The sequence below is a fragment of the Polistes dominula genome, unplaced genomic scaffold (assembly GCF_049000335.1).
Source record: "Polistes dominula isolate Pdom_NZ unplaced genomic scaffold, Pdom_raw_medaka contig_32, whole genome shotgun sequence".
NCBI classification, from domain to species: Eukaryota; Metazoa; Arthropoda; class Insecta; order Hymenoptera; family Vespidae; genus Polistes; species Polistes dominula.
The window spans coordinates 310,486-330,589 of NW_028300880.1; the positions used below are offsets into that span (position 1 = coordinate 310,486).

At 35.2% G+C, this 20,104-nt stretch overlaps 2 protein-coding genes across 2 annotated transcripts; one reads left to right on the plus strand and one right to left on the minus strand.

Annotated features, from left to right (window-relative positions):
- Positions 1 to 1,669: 1,669 nt before the first annotated feature.
- On the minus strand, positions 1,670 to 16,521 carry cdi (serine/threonine kinase). Its single transcript, XM_015327352.2, has 6 exons — positions 14,924 to 16,521; positions 12,235 to 13,929; positions 8,005 to 8,126; positions 4,890 to 5,436; positions 4,084 to 4,617; positions 1,670 to 4,007 (listed from the first exon to the last, which is right to left on the minus strand). Exons 2-6 carry the CDS (start codon positions 13,462 to 13,464, stop codon positions 3,483 to 3,485), a joined length of 2,958 nt encoding a protein of 985 aa, XP_015182838.2. The 5' UTR covers positions 13,465 to 13,929; positions 14,924 to 16,521; the 3' UTR covers positions 1,670 to 3,482.
- Positions 16,522 to 17,313: 792 nt separating this feature from the next.
- Positions 17,314 to 19,808, plus strand: Ns1 (Nucleostemin 1). The gene is made up of 8 exons (XM_015327353.2): positions 17,314 to 17,486; positions 17,615 to 17,719; positions 17,791 to 18,161; positions 18,260 to 18,647; positions 18,732 to 19,086; positions 19,153 to 19,372; positions 19,445 to 19,616; positions 19,698 to 19,808. Exons 1-8 carry the CDS (start codon positions 17,468 to 17,470, stop codon positions 19,787 to 19,789), a joined length of 1,722 nt encoding a protein of 573 aa, XP_015182839.1. The 5' UTR covers positions 17,314 to 17,467; the 3' UTR covers positions 19,790 to 19,808.
- The last annotated feature ends 296 nt before the right edge of the window (positions 19,809 to 20,104 follow it).

Here is a 20,104-nt window from a genome sequence, read left to right on the forward strand (position 1 = left end):
TCCACATTAGCCTTCTATTTTCTTCTTTTTCTTTTGGTAAAAATTTTGGAGTCTCCCTTAATTTTATTACACTTGTATATAGGAATCTTTACAATATAATATAGTTTTATCTATATATAATATATATATATATAGAACAACTCCGACGAAATTTCTGTTCACATTCACGTTCGTCCATTATACTTAATTATCGATTAATTGTTTATAACTATTATTATCATCATCATCATCATCATCATCTTCGTATTATTATTCCATTTTTTCCAATTCATCATCACACATCACGAATTCATTCGTACACGTGCAAACACGCATGCCACTCCATTTATTTTCATTTAAAACGATTTTTATATCTTTTTATTAATTTACTCTATATTTTTTTATACTTAAAATAAATAACCCTTTTTCTTTTCTTTTATTTTTCTTTTTTTGTGTTTTTTTTTTTACTTGAGAAATGCGTCTCTCTCGGACCACCAATATACTGTCTCTCTCATACTCACACGCATATGTACTTACAAATACTCGGTAATCTATTTTCTATTTTTTACAATCGAATTCGCCCATATTTTTTTCTATACGATGAACGATAATTTCAGGATATGTTAAACTCCCGATATGTTCGCATAATAATAATAATAATTAATTAATTAATAATAATAATAATAAACCAAGCATACACACGTTCGCAGTCCCTACACATTCGTCTCGATTCTTCAGGTACCGATTGACGCGTCGTGTAAAAGAAAAAAAAGAAAACATCAACGACGACGAAAGAAATAAAAAATAAAATAAAATAATAAGAAGGAAAGGTAAGAAAATAATAAAAACAAAAAAAAAAACTCTGCAAAGATCGTTGCAGTTCACATACTGGCCCGAGAAAGAGACTGCGAATACCGAGAGATATTTTTGTTTGTTTGAAAATTCGTTTCCTATCATTCAACATTCTCGGATACATTCATTCATATCCTTTTACAAATTAACAAACGCGCAGTCTTATCAGGTAAAACCCGTGAACGAACTTGAATAAGTAAAAACGTTGTATATATACGCGAACGTTTATATATGTGTACGTGTACGTGTACGTGTAATGTAATAATAATTATAATTATAATATTAATAATAATAATAATAATAATAATAAAATAATCTATAGATTCCATTTAACCCTTTCGCTACTACGGACTACTATAGTGGCCCTCCATAAAAAAACCGCGTATTTTCATACGACGAACATATGTAGTTATAGCACTAAGTCAAATATCCCACACACTGGACATGAAATTTAAGTGTTTCTTTTTCTTTTGATTAAAAATCGTTAATATCAACAACAAAATTACTTAAAAATAAAGTGCAATTTCGATGTTGCTGTATGTATTAGCAGCCCGTACAGTAAAAGTAGCACCGCGGAAAATACGCCCGTAGCGAAAAGGTTAAACAAAAAAAAAAAAATAATAATAATAATTAAAAGAGAAAACAAAAAAAAAGAATAAATTTGGTTCGACTCGTTCTATAAAGAAGTAGCGCGACGAAACGATTGAACGTTTTATTAATTTTTTTTTTTTTAAAGCAAATTATTTTTTTTGTTCACAGCTGTACTATTTTAATTAACACGGACGCATTTAATTGGACGCGAACTAATGACCAACCCCCACGTGTGTATTCTCATTTGTTCTTTCATTCTCTCTCTCTCTCTCTCTCATTCTTTGTATTCTCCTATAAATAATATTGAAAAAAGACAAAAAAAAAAATAAGAAGAAAAAAACAAAAATGATAAGACCACCCACTTACATCCTATAAACTCCAACCCACGTCTATCGAATCTTCCTAACTTCCTAAGTTATTATTTTTTTTGTTTATTTATTCTTCGATTTAACCATTTACGACGTACAAAAAGATAAGGCCGCCATATTTAATTACACTGACTAGATCAGTTTCATATGTTTTTCTTGTTGTTGTTTGTTGTTGTTGTGTACTTGTTCCTCTCTTTCTTCCATAATTCATTCATTCATTCATTCATTCTTACATTCATTCATAACACTTTTCATTTCTCAACAAAAATATTCAGGACACGGATCTTCCCGCCAACAAAATATAATACAATATATATATATATATATATATATATATATATATATATATACATATATATCTTCCAATTATCTCGTCCTGAGTATATTAATCTACGAATATTATCTTACTACTTTCTTATTAACGATCGGGCACGAAAAAAAAAAAACGTCGGATGAGTCTAACACCGGTCGTTGATTTTTTTCATCAAATCTAGGACAAAACATTTGTAACTTAAGACTCATTCAGTGGAAGTACTTAATAAGAACTTAGGCCCTAACGAAATTCTTATTCGAAGAAATACACGCGATCGTCCTACCTATAAATGTAATTTCAATTTATGCAAGTATATATATATATGTGTAATGTATATGTACATTGTAAAATTTGTTTGTTTGTTCTTTATCCATTTTTGTTTGTTCACAATTTTATCTTCACATGAAATTATACGCGAACTAGGAAGCTCAATATTATCACCGATCTGGGTTTTTTTATTTTTTTTTTTTACTATCATGTTTTAGTCATCGGCCCTTTTTTTCCCCTCCCCTAAAAAGATTCAAATTTTCTGGATCTCTACACACGTGCGGAAGGACGGAAATGGATAATATATATATATATATATACTAGGAACTGCGAGGCACTGCAAAAAAGTAAAGGGCTTGAACAATGCTCCCTCCCTTTCGCACTGATCTTCGTTATTTCAACTAAACATTTTTATATTGTTTTTATCCTTTTGTTTTCTTTTTCCCCCATGATCGGTGCACGAAAAAAAAAAATATATATATATGTGTGTGTGCATATATGGTACGTCTGTTTAATCATTCTATTCTATTCATAGTTGATCCAGTTTGATCAGTGTGATCATTGTGTGCGTCTAAAGTTTACTATGAACAAACAATTATTGGACAATATTACGAAAATATTATTGCATCAATGGACGAAATTTTGGTTGTTCTAGCATATTAACAAATTAGGCCACTATTTGCAATTTTAACTTGTGATTTATTATAATAAATTTGAAAGTGAAAACAGACATACCATATAATAATGCAAGCAAGCATCGTGTTGCGCATAATAGATCCCCTGCGCTAATAATCTGTACTCTAATATTCTTTGTAATTAAACTTCAGTGGTCACGTTCGCGGTATTTTTATTATTTTTATTTTTTTTTCTATGTAGATTATCAAAAACATCACAGTCGGGTTGCTAGATTTCATTCAGTTATACAATTACATACATATATATATATCTATTTGGATATTATTTATCTTTTTGAACATTCTCAACGACATCTATTATGCGCAACAGAGCGTGCTTGCTTCTCGGGTTAGAAGAAAAATGCCTTCCTTTGACACGTGGGAAGGTAAAATAAGAAAAGTCTAAGTAACGAATGTCTCGCGTGTTAACAGACTGGATCATTTTTTATCGAAAAGTGGCAACTTGCTGCGAACAGCACCCTCGCAAACAACCAGCCTCTGAGCTGCCGAAATACTACACAATGGAACTGGACCCTCCAAACTTGCTTTCAACAAACTCATCCTACTAGGAACTACCGAGTCGTGATCGCAAAGTCTCAAACTACCTGCCGTTGCCTGTTTCCTTTCAAAATATTCGACTATCTTTGAAATCGTTTTACTAGAAGATCCTATCCCACTAAGTCTATCCTCCCAACAAGAAGAATCTCCACCACCGAGACTTGCTATGTCCTCGGACGAATCCGTGTAAATAGAACTGGTTCTATGATCGTCCAATAAGAATAAACTACTAGCTGCTGAACTGCTAAGGGTTGATGTGTGTCGACGATTAGGTGGTTCAGGACTGAGATCTTCTCCAACGCAACTCCAGAAACCCGACTCGCAGCTACCTCTTCTTCTTGGTTCCCAACCATCTCGGAAAAGGGGATGAGCGAAAAGACTAGCCGCGCCGACTTTAGTAGCCACCTGCGAAAAGAACATCTTAATATCATTCAATTTTCATAACATATTTTATGATTAAGCTTTCCCGTTGTTTTCCCACCTTCCTTTCCCATTTCTTTCTTGCCGTTGGACTGCTAGGTTCCGAATTAGGTTTCTTTCTATCGAGAATTTTGGCGATACTATCATTTTGTGCTGGCTTAAATTTGCCAACGGTATCGGTAACGCTTGGCCTAACATCCTCGAGCGATGGCAACTCCAAACAACTTGAAAATAAATCTCCCAAAATTTTCTTAACGCCACCCAACGCGTGAAATGGATTGGCTGTCATCGGTCTATAATGTGGGTCTCTTCTGCTAGCTAATTCAGCTACTCTTCTCGCCGAATGACATCTGGCTTTATCCGATGGCGTAGCATTATCACAACCTCTCGCATCGGCTGATTGACTTCTAAGTCTAGCTGTCCTTCGTCTCATCGTACGACCTTCTCGTACGATTTCGTCCATGCTGGACATTAGAGTTGGATCGGCCGATTGTCTATTACCAATATTATTTTTAGATTCCTCTTCGTAATTGCCGATCATGCTATCGAGACTGGACGTGATTTCCGGAAAGGTTGGTCTCGATTTTGGTTCGTACTAAAAGAAAAAAAAAAAAAAAAAAAAAAAGAGAAAAAAACAAAAATCGTAAAGTATTTATATAAAAAGAAAAGACATAATCTGGTAGTTACATCAGGGAAACTTAAAAATACCTATGTAGATAAGTTTATTCACGAGTTATTATCTACAGCAAGCGTATATTACGTAGAAGAATATATCCAGATGCCAAGAAGCGTGACAGTGCCAAACGCGCATACTATATACTTAAAACATACAATCTTTCTCTCTCTCTGTGAGTTAGAGATACTCACGGTACAGCAATCGAAGGCTAGCTGAAGGAAGGCAGGTGGTGGGTCGGCAGCCGCGCAGATCTCCGCCACGGCCAGATAATCGAGGCCAAAGTTATCTGAGCGTGGTAGAACGTCTGGATCAGCAGGAACGCGACCGATCAGTTCGCAAACTACTATACCAAATGAGAAAACGTCCGATCTGTGATCGTACCATTGACCCTTCAAACATTCCGGTGACATCCAATAAGGACTGCCGACCGTGCTCAATCTATAACCCGAACTAGGATCTGGTATCTTAGCTGCTAATCCAAAATCACCGACCACCGCTGTCATCTCAGTCGTATTCTCATCCTTCTTAATGAGAACGTTCTTTGAAGTTAAATCCCGATGAAAGAGGCCACGACTGTGCAAATAGGCCATACCACGTGCCACGTCTCTTGCAAGATTCATACGAATCAGGTGGGGCAACGGTGTATGCCGTGACATTATCAGTTGTTCAAGACTACCACCGTTTATGTATTCCGTCAAGGCATGAAGTTGACCCTCGTGGACACAAACTCCCATGAACCTTTAATAAAGACAATACAATATACTTCATGCAATAGCAAACTACTTTCTTTTTTTTATTTAACTAACTTATTCTACGAAAAAAGATAAGAAAAAAGATAAGAGAAAAGATAGGAGAAACCCGTTGTTTTGATTTATTTGATAAAACAGATAATTAGGATATAGGACCCGAAGTTTATAGCATCGAAGCCAGTTCTTCCTCGAATGAGTTACGTAGAGTTAATCGGATTAATTAAGTTACTTTCAACGTTTTCAAAAGATTCCTTAAGTCGATAGGAACACACCTACTACATTAGAAGTACTAGTAAGTGTAAAATCTTGATAGGAATAAGCGTAACCTGGAACTGTTTAGTATTGAAATTTCTAATCTATTCGCATTTTAATTTCGTTGGTTATACAGAAACGGGAAGGAATCTTTCTCGAATGTATAAATATTCCTGTTATTTGCAAGTTTAACAAATTAATCGTTTCCTACGTTGAATCACGTTAGACCTCGAAGATTATTCGAGGTCTTCCTTCCAACGCATGATTCATATTTATTGTCTTTCTATTTGAGAACGTTTGACGTATCGTTTGCTTCTAATAGACATATAATTTTTCTTCTTCTTTTTTTTAGATAATAAATATAATTAATTATATTTTATGAATGATACTAAAGGGCTTTGAAATGATTTATAAAATACTTAAACACTTTTAGTTATCTTTGTTCTAAGCTGATTAAAATGCTAACCAACGAGCGAATTCAAGGTTTTCATCACTGAGATGAATCGTTCGTACGTGTCTCTTTTGAAATTCACTCACACACGCACACACACGTGTACGTGGTTTATTGAGTTTGTGAAAAAAAAGGTCGTTCGACGCGTTAGTCATATTTCCTTATAAAATACGTAACTCTGTTAAGTCGTTCAATGACAGTAAAAGGACGATAGCCTCTCGATTATTGATTGCGAGTCTCAATCGGATTACTCATCTATGAAGAACAAACGAATGATCTATGATAGTTGGAATAAATCAATAATAGGTATTTTATTTTTCTTATATGGTTTCTCTTCTCTTCTCTTCTCTTCTCTTCTCTTCTCTCTTCTCTTTTTTTTTTTTTCGTCGACGAGAGGTTTGGTAAAAGTGGGAAGGAGAAACTACCTTGCACGGAGGTGTACTAGAGCGAATTGCATTCCGCGGCAGGTAAAAGAGGATAAATATGTATTCATTATTATTCAGTAGCTTTCATTTCGCACGATTACGACTTTCAAATTTTTTCTTTTTTTTTCTTTCTTTCTTTCTTTTTTCAACGAAATTTTATTTCTCTCTCATTTTCGCGAAATTAACAGAAAAGAAAAGTCATTCATTTTAGGGTTTTAACCAAAAACTCATTACGTTACGTTATCGAAAACTTGTGATAAGTGATAAGTTTTAATATTGTTTGATATTAATAAAGTCGTTAGAAAAAAAGGGCAAAGTTGAAAATTTATGTTGGCAGCTTAGCAATCATTACGTTATCGTTTCATATTACAAGAATGTCGTATGTTGAATGATCAGAACACCTTTCCAAGTGCCGACCAATTCGTTTACCTTTCAAAATATGTAAAACGTACGAATCCTAAACTAGTATTTTTGTTTTCTAGATTTAACTACTTCATGAATCTAATAAAAAATTTATAACTCGTAAAAAAAAAGGTTTGTAAGACATTAAAAATAATTTCTAAATGTCACTTAGCAATCGCTGAACCGAGAATCGAAACGCATACAAAATTATTTGTGTGTATATTATTTTAATAAATAAAATAATAAAATGTCATTGTTGAAAACACACGTCAATGTGCAAAAATTTGCTAAAGATTTTTATCTTACAAAACGAGATAGAACACTTTGTTAAAGAAGATAAGATCTTATCTTATCTTTCAAACAACTATGAAAAAAAAAAACCGATTTGTCGTGGATTAAATCATTCGTTTCGCGTATTATAAAATTGGCTTTGCAATATCACGAATTAATTTAATAATTTGTGATTGTCAACGTTTCTTCCAGGATGTGAAATCCTGTTCCTTCCTCTTTTTTTTTTTTTTTTTTTTTTTGAATATAATTAAACGATGAAGGAAAAGTTAATCGCATTTCGTTCTGGGCCAATGAAACCGATATCTCCAAAGACTCGCACTTTTCGTAGCCTTCAAGGAGAGAAATGCCAGAAATAAGATCCGCTAGAGGCAAAGGGGAATAAACACATTCGAAAGTGGGCCAAGCCGTTTATAACGACGGAATGCGTTGTCGCCGGTGAATGCGCACGTTTTCCTTCCCCCTTTTCACCCCTCAATCTCCTCATCTTCATTTTCTTCTTCTTCTTCTTCTTCTTCTCCTTCTTCTTCTTCTTCATCTAGCAACATCGCGCGGGACACCCGTTATGTCATAACTTCGAGTGTTATTACAACAGCTACTAAACCTAGCTCTTTTTTTCAATCTTTTAAATCTACCTCTAATTATTAATAACATTACGAATATTAATCCTACACAAGGTTCTTTCACTGTCGGTTTGAAAAGTGAACCGGATTCGAGCAAAAAAAAAACACGATCTTACCTGAGTATGTTCGAATGGCTGAGCTTGTTCATAAGTTGAACCTCTTTTAACATGTTTGGCCTGTTAGCAGGCAGCTGGTTCATCTTTAGGACCATCACTTGACCAGTTACCTTATGTGTAACCTGAAAAATAAAATTAAAACGAACTAACGTCAGAAAAAAAATGAATTTCCAATGAAGTATCGAACGTTTCCAATTGATAATTTAGTTAATTGCTTGGGTTTCAGACTAATTGAATCATTTCTTTAGAAACTAGACATTGTTAAGGTAATTTCTAATTTACATAAAAGACAATCCTCTCCCCCTCCCCATGACCAGGTGATTTTCATAAATTGTTCCCTTGAAAAGAAAAAGACCATTCGCGAATGGAAAACGAGGTGCGATTACGCGAGTTCTCGAGGATGACATCGCAATAAGAGGATTCGTTTCCTTCTTCTTCATCATCATTTTCGTCTTGGTCTTGGTCGTCATCATCATCATCATCATCATCATTATCATCATCATCATCATAGTCGTCCTCGTCCGCCTTGTACTACTCTTGATACAAATCTTGCGTCGTATTTTCACAGCTCGAAGTGTGGAACGCAGTGAAAGAACGCCGAAGTGATTCTCACGAAAGAGAAACTTATTAATGAAACCTCCGACACAACATCTGGCCGACGAAGTCGTCGTCAACATATACACGACGAAACATATAAACGTCTCACGAGAGAACTTATGGCGACCTCAATGAACACCAAAAATGGCTTTGAAATCGGACCAACTTTGTTTTCTTCTTTTTTTTTTTGATCCTTTCTCTACCTTCAAAAAATCACTGATATTTTTTTTTTTTTTTTTTTTTTAATTCTTTACCTTGAGATTTTAACGATAAGACCTCGGGGACTGTTAATTGTACCATTATTTCTCTTTTAGACTCGTGATATTACGTTTTACGACAGTGTTTCATTGCTGCAATCAAATGAACTAAAGGACACATCAACTGAGAATTATAACACGACTGATTTTACGAAAGAAAATAAATATAACAACCCAAAAAGACCATAAATTTTTTACTAAATATCTAAAGCTAATATCTAAAACTTGCCAAAAGAACAGAATAAAAAAAAGAAAACGTTTGTTAAATAAAACCCTGACGAGTTGGTAAAGAAAAAAATATTCGACTAAACTTTATCAGTTATCCTTTTAGATCGAATTATTTAGCTCAAAGTGTTTGTAGAAACAAAGGTGGAAGTATATTTGCTTGGTTAATTAGTAAATAGTCTCGTTTTACATGATCTCGCTATCGGTCTAATTAAATACCCTAAGAAGAATTTTACATGCATGTATGTATGTATGTATAAACGCGTGTATGTAAATTAATGCAAATTACTTAAAAGATCGATAAGTTTGATCTGTTTGCAATCATCGTACAATTTCTCATGGAATAATAAGAGAGAGAAAGAGGAATATCATCATCATCATCATCATCATCATCAACATCATCATCTGTTAGGGTTCGTCAACTCGATTATAATGAATCAAGTAAGAGAATGTAGATATAGAGGAGAGAAGGGATGATGATGATGGTGGGGTTGAAATGGGAAGTAGGGAGGATCGAAAAAGAGTGAACGACCGCGGGGTCCGTAAGAGGGTCTCATTAGAGAGTGTTCGTACTCCATGGCCAACTCGCCGTGACCGGCTTTCTCGTCTCTTCCTCCTCCTCCGCAACCAACACACACATACAACATTCTTTTATACGCTTGCTAACTCCTTCGCCATACCTCCCCAACAAAAAGAATAAAAAGAGTAGGAGGAGGAGTAGAAGGAGGAGGAAGAAGAAAAGGAAATAGCTGGTGCACTGCTGCTGCTAACTCTTGTGTCACACAAGGCAAGGTCGTCTTTTTATCCAATCCTTTAAGCGCCACTTTCCCCACCTTCTCACATTTATCGATGTTCAATATCAAACGAAACAATTAATAATTTATTTTTCTTCTTCTTTTTCCTTTTTTTTCTTTTTTATAGTTATTATTAAAAGATTGTTTTATGATAAGAAAATAGAAGAAAAAACAAATGGAAAGGAAGTCGTGAATTAACGTGGTGTCAACGATTGACAAAAACAATGAGTCACTTTTTGAATACCGTCCAAAATCGAGGGAATTTCGTAATACTTGAGACGAAAACTCTGCTGCTGCTGCTGCTGCTGCTGATGATGATGATGATGATGATGATGATGCTTCTATCCAATGAAATTATACACCGTTTCTCGATTCGACTCAAAAATCTCCCACGTATTTTTAAACGTTTTGAATCATATCTTATGCATCGATGCAAACAACAACAAATGCAATGTTATCGCAGATTTTTGATTTACTTTCCAAAGAAATATCTCGATGAATCTTTAAAGTCCTTGACCTCGATTAATACACTGCAAGATAATTAATTTGACGACCTTCGCCTGAGAAGATCATCACGATGATAACGTCTTTTAACGAAGTCGAAGAGAGAAACGTTGGTTGGATGGGTGGAGGGAGGGAGGGAGAGAGGAATCATTTGTGTTGCCAACGAGAAACCACTCACTCTCTTTCTATCTTTCTCTTACTTTTCGAGATGATCGTCATCGTTGAATAATTCTCATGTCAGTGAGGGAAAACTGCTAGAACAGCAGTTCGGTCCAAAATCTTGGCAACAAACTCATAGTACCATCCTCTCTTACTATGAGTGCCAAGAATGTCTGACCTCTGGCTAGCAAGTCTGACCCTACCATCCATGTTTCCTTTCTTTCTTTTTTTCTCTTTTTTCTCTTTTTTTATTCATACACGATTAAACTATGAATTAACATAATAAAAAGTTGGAATTGTGTACTATTTTTTTGTATAAAAAATCTAAATCATATCGGACGTGATGTGATCAAACAAATTGATCGATTACTTTCATTCTACATCGATTTCCCGTAGATCATCGGTAATACAACACTTTCTAATTGAAAAATTGAAAAAATAAAAGAGGGAACCAATTTTCATTTATTTTTTTTTTTCTTTCAATTAACTTGGTACTTGGTCTCTAACGCATTTCTAACTACCAGATATTCTCTCTCTCTCTCTCTCTCTTTCTTTATTTCTTTCTTTCTTTGGAACGCATCTGTTGGTTAAATTGTAGCATCCAAGCTGCCATACGTCAAATAATAACATTCGTCACGTGTTCTAAACGACTAAAGGCGCTTTCTAAAACTCATTCGTTTAACATGCGGAAGATTTTTGCTATCTAACTATAATATGATTCTATTTTTCCCCGCAGAAATTTGTATTGGAAATGTTTGGAAGGATTTTATAAAGAATATAAAACTTATGAGTAGGAAGTCAGACGTAAAATAACGATGATGATGATGATGATGATGATGATGATGATTCCTAAATGATTTCCGTTCTTTTTTTTTTCTATTTACAAACTCATTTTTATATAACGATAAAAATAATCACGAAACATCCTATTCCTTCCTTTTTGTTATCCAATAGAAGATCTAATAAGAATTTAAACAACCACGAGAAATAATTCACGAAACTGAACACGAAACTCGTACACGTTTTACGTTTTATGAGTGATGAAAAGATAATAATCTAATGATTATCATTTAAAATGAATTCGCGTAAGGAAAAGATACTTTGATTTAATGTTCAAACATGAGGAAAAAAACAAGACTTGGCTTCAAACATTGATGATTTGAGTTTCTCGAAAATAGAAGTTTCCGGCAAGACAGGAAAAATATCAAGATCCGATTACATCTCGAAGAAGAGGAAGAAGAAGAAGAAGAAGAAGAAGAAGAAACACGATTTGACGAAGTCAAGAAAAAGAGAGAGAGGGAGAGAGTTCTAAGCTGGTTCTTCGTTGTGTTGTTGTACGTGCTCGTTTCTCGACTCGCAACCGTATCTAATCTGAACCGATACTAATCTGCAAAAGATAACGTTCCTTCGATGCGAAATTGTATTCGCAAGTTTCTACGGATTTCTTTGCACGCACGATATAATAATAATCGATTCGATAAGAAAACCCAAATAAAAGAAATATTTGAATAGTCAATTTCTTTGATAAAACCACCATGTGCATATGTAACAATGATGATGATAACACAAATACAAATAAAATGTCGACTTTGACCCTCAAACAATTAGATTATCTAATGGAAATAATTGATTGATGATAAATTAATCAAACGTAAACGATAAAAGTAATCCTATCTAAAGTAGAATCTTTGTACCTTGTACACCTCGGAAAAGAAACCAGCGCCAATTTTCTCCATATAAAAGTCATCGAGACGATTCAAGGAAGCAACGGCGTGCCTTAGGGCTTGACAGGATGCACCGGTTCTTCTCTTGGACGTGCTACCATCTTGGAAGTTGCTGTTGTCACCGGAAGAAGAGCAAGAAGAATTCAATCCGCACAAATTTCCTTCCATCTCGGTTGGTCTCCAAGTGTCCCGAGTTTTTTCACGATCCTTGTAACTTCTAGGAGACGATTGTAATTCAGTTGGTAAATCTTGGATGACGAAATCGATGCAATTTTGTTGCAAAAGTTCGGCCGGTGTTCGGGCAAGATTGTTGCGATGATGATGGTGATGATGGTGGTGGTGGTGGTGGTGTTGTTGTTGATAATGATGATAATGATCCTTGGCCGAGATAGAATCACTTTTTTCGAAGCAACAAGGATTATCGCAGGTTGTTGTTGTTGTTGTTGTTGATGGTGTTGAGTTGGACCTCGAGCAGCTTGATTTTTGCATAGCTCGAGTTTGATGAACGGTCGAAGTTGTGCCCGTCAGGATCGTTGAAGGATCCATGTATTCCTCAACGACGTTTGGAACTTCCTCGACATTGTGACAACTATCATCGTTGTTTCTCGATTGACCAAAATCTCGAAAGTTAGATTTGGACTCTCGACTACCGACCGAATGTTTTCTCGTAAGTTTCGGTTCGAGATTGGAAGAGACAGAGTTGATTGTAATTCTCTGGGATCTTGGCGAAATACTACCGATAGACGTTTTCGTTGTTGTACTCGCTAGTCCAGGACAATTTGGATTGGAATAACATCTGTGAATCCTCGTGGAATCTTTAATGGAAGACGAGGATTTATTTGCGAGTTGTAGATTTCTGTTTGTCGAAAAGGAAGCTTGTTGTTGTTGTTGTTCGTTTCTCGTCACTCCGTTGATCTCCGAAACGGATGACGAAGTGGACAAGGGGAAGGAACGATCTTGCGTAGGATTACAAGTTGACGATGACTCGGATAGCACCGGACACCAAGACTTTGCTTTATCATCGGAAGCACTCGACTGAAGAACAGCTGGTACTACTTCGTAACACGAAAGGCACGTTGTTGTCCCAGTCGTTGGCCTCGTACCGTACGACACCTTGCTCGTGGGATTTTGATTAGGTGCTGGTGCTGGTGGTCCAGGGCCTACGTTTGAATTTATACCGACTGGCACCTTCCCGAACATCCTAGCTGTTATTCTTGTAAATTCCACTCTAAGTAACACGATGAATAACTGCGCGATAAGGTTCGACGATGATGGCACCGCATTGCCATGTACAAGACGATACTCCTCGATGTTGATCTTAATGACGAACTAGGGGAGATTTATTCTTCTTAGATTGGAATCACAGCAACAATGTTTCTTCGGGAAGACTTCCAAGTTATGTGGGCTCTCTTAAACTAATCTAACAGCTTGGCATCTTTCTCCTTGTCTATCTAACTCTATTTTTTCTTGTTGTATTTTTCTTTCTCTATCTCGAAACTTCTAAAGTCTCCCTTTTTGGCAGTGGAATTACTCGAAACAATCAGAAAGGAAGACTCTGTTTCATCGATTGGCACACATAATTCTTCTTCTTCTTCTTCTTCTTCTTCTTCTTCTTCTTCTTCTTATTCTGGATGAATTTCCAAAATTCTCTCGATCCTCTCGTACCTATGACATCAACGTCTACGAGTTAAACAACATTCGGAATGCAACCGCATATTACTACACTATTTTATCGGAATATATGTTCTTAAAGGTGTATTTTTATCGCATCAACAAATTATCGAATTGATCGACGAACGAATAACTACGATCGTTACCGGTAAACCGATTATCTGATTAGTTACGTAAACGAACTACCTTCGGCGCATTCTAATCTTAATTGAATACGGTTAAAAAGCATCTATTTATTTCTCCTTTATTCTTATCGACAAATTGAATAATTATCGTTAATAATAATAATAATTGAAATATGATCAATTAATTTCCATTGAATGTTAAACGCGTTCGATCTCTTAAATGGTAATTATTTGTATATTTAATCTTCGATATATTTTAATCTATTCAGATCAAGCAAGAGGCGCGTCAAGTATTCCTTTTTATTTTTTTGTTTTTTATTGATCAGCTGAACGCACGTGGTTGCAAATAAGCCGGCAAAAACGCAACGTGTCGCGATTCTTATCGAAACGAAGTACACAAAATTCGTTCCACGTGCCGGTAATTACGAAGGTGGCTCGAGTCACGTTTTCTTCTTCTTCTTTTTCTTCTTTTTCTTCTTTATTTTTAACTTAACGTCAGACGATCAGGTTTTTACGACTCGCGCCCGTATACAATTACTTTGGACTGCTTATTTCATGCAATTGACTTTACGACCAAATATACTCGCTGACTTTTATTTAAACAATTTGTTGTGTTATTCGATGATAACACAACAGTTAAAAAAACAATACTCGAATCAGCGAACGAAGACACAATGTACTGCACCGAGTATCGTGAAAAATAATAAATACTTAAACGATCAAGGATGATGGATATCTTATTTATTTTTTTGCGACGAGCTCAAGATAATTTGTTCGTCTTTTATATAAGCAACAACAACAACAACATAATAAAAAAAAAATGAAATTGTCGATAATAAAAACTTGGACAACGTTTTACACACCTGTTCCTCTTATATTCTTTTGCACAGCTTTGAAAGTACGTTAGATCGAGGATTATTTTTCTTAACGGAGAAAGGAGGTATAAAACGTCAACGTTAGCAGCACGTCACTGTCAACGACGTCACTGTCAACGTCAACGTTGTTATTAATGTCAACGTCGCGCGCGCACTGTCCTGCACCAAATCTCTCAAGCACCACCAGAATCAAGAAACAAAATCAGAATCCAACTAACAATAAGTTGTTTTTCTCGTGAGAAAGAGTAAACCTCTGTCGTGTTCTTTCGAGGAGCCTTGGCAGGCAGACCGACTAACTCTCTCTCTCTCTCTGCACGTACTTGGATGATTTTAGAAGACCTTGAACCACGGTGGAGAATTCCTAGCGAGGAGGCGTGAGCGTCGAACGTCGTCAACGGGTTTCCTTCCTCTCGACAACGTTCAACTAAGTCTCTCTTCTTATTTCTTCAATTTTCTACGTCCAACTGATGGACTGTCACTTTTCTGTTTACGAACACCGTGATACCTCCTCCTCCTCCTCCTCCTCCTCCTTCTGTCTAGCGCAGTCTGCCCTCTTTTTCTTTCCCTTCCCTTCCTTCCCTCTCTCTCTCTCTCCCTCTCTCTCTCTCTTTCTCGTTCTTGATCGTCTCGAAGAGATAAAACTAAGGTGACGAACAAGCGGCGTCTCATACAATTTCACCTATCACCGTCTGTTTTCTTGTAATACAATAACGAAGGACGCTTGTCCACGTGAAACGTGACAACGCGCGTCTTCGTCGTCGTCGTCGTCGTCGTCGTCTTCTTCTTCCTCTTCCTCCAACACCCCCTCGTCAAGTGATCGTACAAACGAGAGAAACACACTACTCACCACCACCACCAATAAGGGCAAACGCATAGGCACATATGCGCTCGCTCGCGCACACACTAACTCTTTCTCTCTCTCTCTCTCTCTCTCTCACAGAAACATCATACACAGATCTGAGGAAGCAAGCACTAGGTCCACCTTATAAAAGAAGGAGAATCTCGTTGATGCTATTCGTTAAACTACTCCTAACTATACTGGAAGAATTGGAACGGTATTACCAAAGTAACACGGTACTTTCTTGTATTACCCCCGTTGGTTAAAAGAAAACGAGGAGGAAGGTTTTTTTTACTTGAAGACAAGCAAACACTTTCACAGCACGCGACGTTGATCGGCGCTTACTGAATTTTCACGACAGCACGTCCGGAGTTTCTTTTCACGCTCTCCCTCTCTCTCACTCTATGCTTTTACTCCCTCTCCTTGCCCTTTTCTCGCGCTCTCTCCGTCGCGCGCGCGAAGAGAACGCACCAAACCGAACAACGCTATAAGGCGGCCATTACGGATATGAATGAAGCTTCACAATGAAAACGACATCTGCTGACTATATAAATAACTATTCCTAGTTATAAGTCTCTAGCCAATGACAACGCTTTGCATTCGATGCACATGTCACCGTTGCATTTTCCTATTTATGCAACCGATGTTTTCTTTTTTTTCTCTGCCATTTATTACCTGAGATTTGAATTAAAAAATAAGCCAATAGGAGGACTCTAAAGATGTAATCAACATACGCTACATCATGGAATACTTTTTCATTTGTTTCTAAAAATGTCCAATATTTTCTAATCGATCTCTCATGATTTCCCTATACTGTCATTCTTTTGTAAATGATTAAACAAGATATTAAAGATTATTAATAAGCATGGAGAAATTTGATAGCAAAAACGAAAGTATGATGCTTCACATGGGAAACACAATTTGTGAGAATTTTCTGTTCTCATCTCTCCCAACAACGTTTTCGCGTATGTGTTATATTATGTTTGTGTCACGCATCTACAAATGTGTGTGTGTGTGTGTGTATGTTTACGTATGTTTAACGGGGAATTTTTTTAACACTTTTTATAAATTCCAATGAAAGTGTGAGAATTCTCATATGAGTCTGACAATGCCTTTCACCGTTTCAATTGTTTATTTTACTCTAGGACAGATCAGAACGATGTGTGTGTGCGTGTGTGTGTGTGAAAGTATTCTTAATGAATTTTTCATGTAATACGAAACTGGAACGATTAGCAGAACAAACTCATACATAGTAATAAATAAAGGAAACTTTTAATTCTACCATTATCTTATTTTTCATTAATTTGCAATAATCCACGACGTTTTCCAACAGTCTGCGTTCAGAAAGTTTACAAAAAAAAAAAAAAAAAGAAAGACACTGCAATGAAATTGCAATGAAATTTCTCGCACGATTATTGTTGTATGTTTTTTTATTGTGTTTTATACGCACACGAATAAGAGAAAATATATAAGAAACAACAGCCGTTTTTAATGATTCAAAATGACCAATACAGTCAAGACTAACGCATAGGAATTTTTTTCGCTGCTAAGTTACCGAACCTGCTGACGCTTAGCGTTCTCCTTTGGATCGAGAACTTAGCACGTGGACATTCTCAGATATTCCGATAAAAAATAATATAAATAAGCAATTTAACATTTATTTAAATTCTAGAAACATTAAATAATTATAAAAAATGGCCAAATTTTGTTTAAGTAAGTTGCACATTCATTAAAATAATAAAAAAAAATGTATAGGTTAGGCTGCTCCTATATGAATTCTTGAAGGAACTTGTAATTATTTTGAAATTTCTTTCCATTTAATGCAATTTTCTTGTTAACAGAAAAACCAAGCAAACGCATACCTGCGAGAAAAAGGTATAAAATAGAAAAGAAAGTCCGAGAACACAATCGAAAGATGAGGAAAGAAGCCAAGAAGAAACAGAAAGGTACTTTGCAATGTTCTAATTATGAAATTAAATGATAAAAATCATTTCAATGAATCCTTTTATTTAAATAGGAAAACCCAAGGTAATCGAAATTCCAAATCAGTGTCCATTTAAAGAAGATATTCTCAAGGAAGTAGAAGCCATGAAAAAACAAAATGAAGAGGAGAAACAGAAACGGAGGGAAGCTGCTAAACAAAAAAAGCGTACCGAACTTGCCGAAAATGGTCTGCAAGGATTAGTTAAAGATGCACAGAAAAAAGTTGAAGAACATGAAGCCATGGAAATAGATGACAATAAAAGTCAACTAATTAAGGATGCTGTCGCAGAAAAAGAAAATTCATTAAAGGCTTATTACAAAGAATTTAAGAAAGTTTTAGATGCAGCTGATGTTATCTTAGAAGTTGTTGATGCACGCGATCCGTTAGGCACTAGATGCAAACAGGTAAATAAGAAAATATTGTAATACTTGTAATCATCATTGTTAAATAACAATTGACAATAACAATTATTTAATACGATGAATAAATAAATTGTATTTAGCTAGAAGAAGCGGTCCAATCAGCTAAGGGAAATAAGCGATTAGTTTTAGTGTTGAACAAAGCAGATTTAGTACCACGAGAAAATTTAGACAAATGGTTGAAGTATTTGCGTGGAAGTTTACCAACAGTTGCATTTAAATCTTCGACTCAAGATCAATCGAAAAAATTAGGCAGAAGAAAGTTGGGAAAGAAGACAGAAACTATGATTCAAAGTGGAACATGCTTTGGTGCCGAATTATTGTTATCATTACTAGCTAATTATTGTAGAAATAGTGGCAATGTTAAGACAAGCATTCGAGTGGGTGTTGCTGGACTTCCTAACGTAGGAAAATCAAGTGTTATCAATTCTCTAAAACGAAGCAGGGCATGCAATGTTGGAAGTGTACCTGGTGTGTACCCTGAATGTTTATTTAAATGCAACATCAATTATTTCTATCCGTAGAAAGATTCTTTATTTTGTTTTTTACTCGTAGGTGTCACAAAATCAATGCAAGTGGTACAATTGGATTCTAAAATCAAATTATTGGATTCGCCTGGTATTGTTTTTGCTACTCAACAATCATCAAAGGATGATGATACATCCATAGCTCTTAAAAATGCAGTTAGAATTCAAGCTCTTCAAGATCCATACACACCAGCTACTGCAATTTTACGAAGACTTTCTAAACAACAAGTTATGGATTTGTATGATGTACCAGAATATAATTCACCTGACGAATTTTTTGCTTTAAGAGCAACAAGAATGGGAAAATTTAAGAGAGGTGGTGTTCCTAATCAATTGACTGCTGCACGTTGTGTTTTAGAAGATTGGAACTCTGGAAAAATAAGGTAAACCTTCTATATTTACATGTCTCTTAAGTTTCCTCTATTAAAATTCTCAATATTGTACTTTAGGTATTATACAGAACCACCTGAAGAACCTCTGTGCCATGTATCTGCAGAAATTGTTAGCCAAATGGCTAAAGAATTTGATATTGAAAGTTTTGCTGCTGAAGAAAGGATGATGTTAGATAATGTTGAAGCAGCAAATAAAGATATTACAGCAGAACCAGTATTATTTGACAGTACAGGACCCGTAACATCACTTATGGAAGTAGAAATCGAAAAAGATAAGGTAAAAACACATGTGTTTCATTTAATGTTTCAATAATATATAACAAAATGTATTTCAATTTGTTATCTATAGGAATTTAAAATACAAAATAAATTAAAGAAGAAACTCGAAGCTAAACCTAAAGTGAATAAAAAAGAGCAGAAAAAGAAAACGGATCCTCTGATGGAATTGGAAGGCAATCAAAAATTAAACAAATTACAGAAACTTCAAGTTAAAAAAGAAAAGAAAGATAAAGCCCGAAGAGGTATATTATTATAAATCCTTGTTACAGAAAATGCATTTATAAGTCTATTCTAAATTGATTTAATTAATTATACGATTTCAGAGAAAGCAACTTCTGTCCTAGCTGATCAATTGGAAGGATTTAATCTATCGTCGTCGGACAATTATGATTTCAATACTGACTTTACGAAATAAAATAAAATAAATTAAAATATGATGAATATTATTTTTGATATATTATTTTGATTAATTGTAAATCTTGTATATATAAAATGTTTGTCTTTATTAATACGTGTATGTAACAAAATAAAACAAAAAAAGAAATAAAAATTGGTTATTTAGTATACAGGAAATAGTTTGTGTGTCATTTAATTGCCATAGAAAGGTATATTTGTCATCATTATTGTCGTGCACGAGTGATAAGACAATAATTTGATGTTACTTTAAATGTTACAAGTGATAAATATTACTACTATCATGTTAAGATTATGCAATATGCAGTTTTAACGA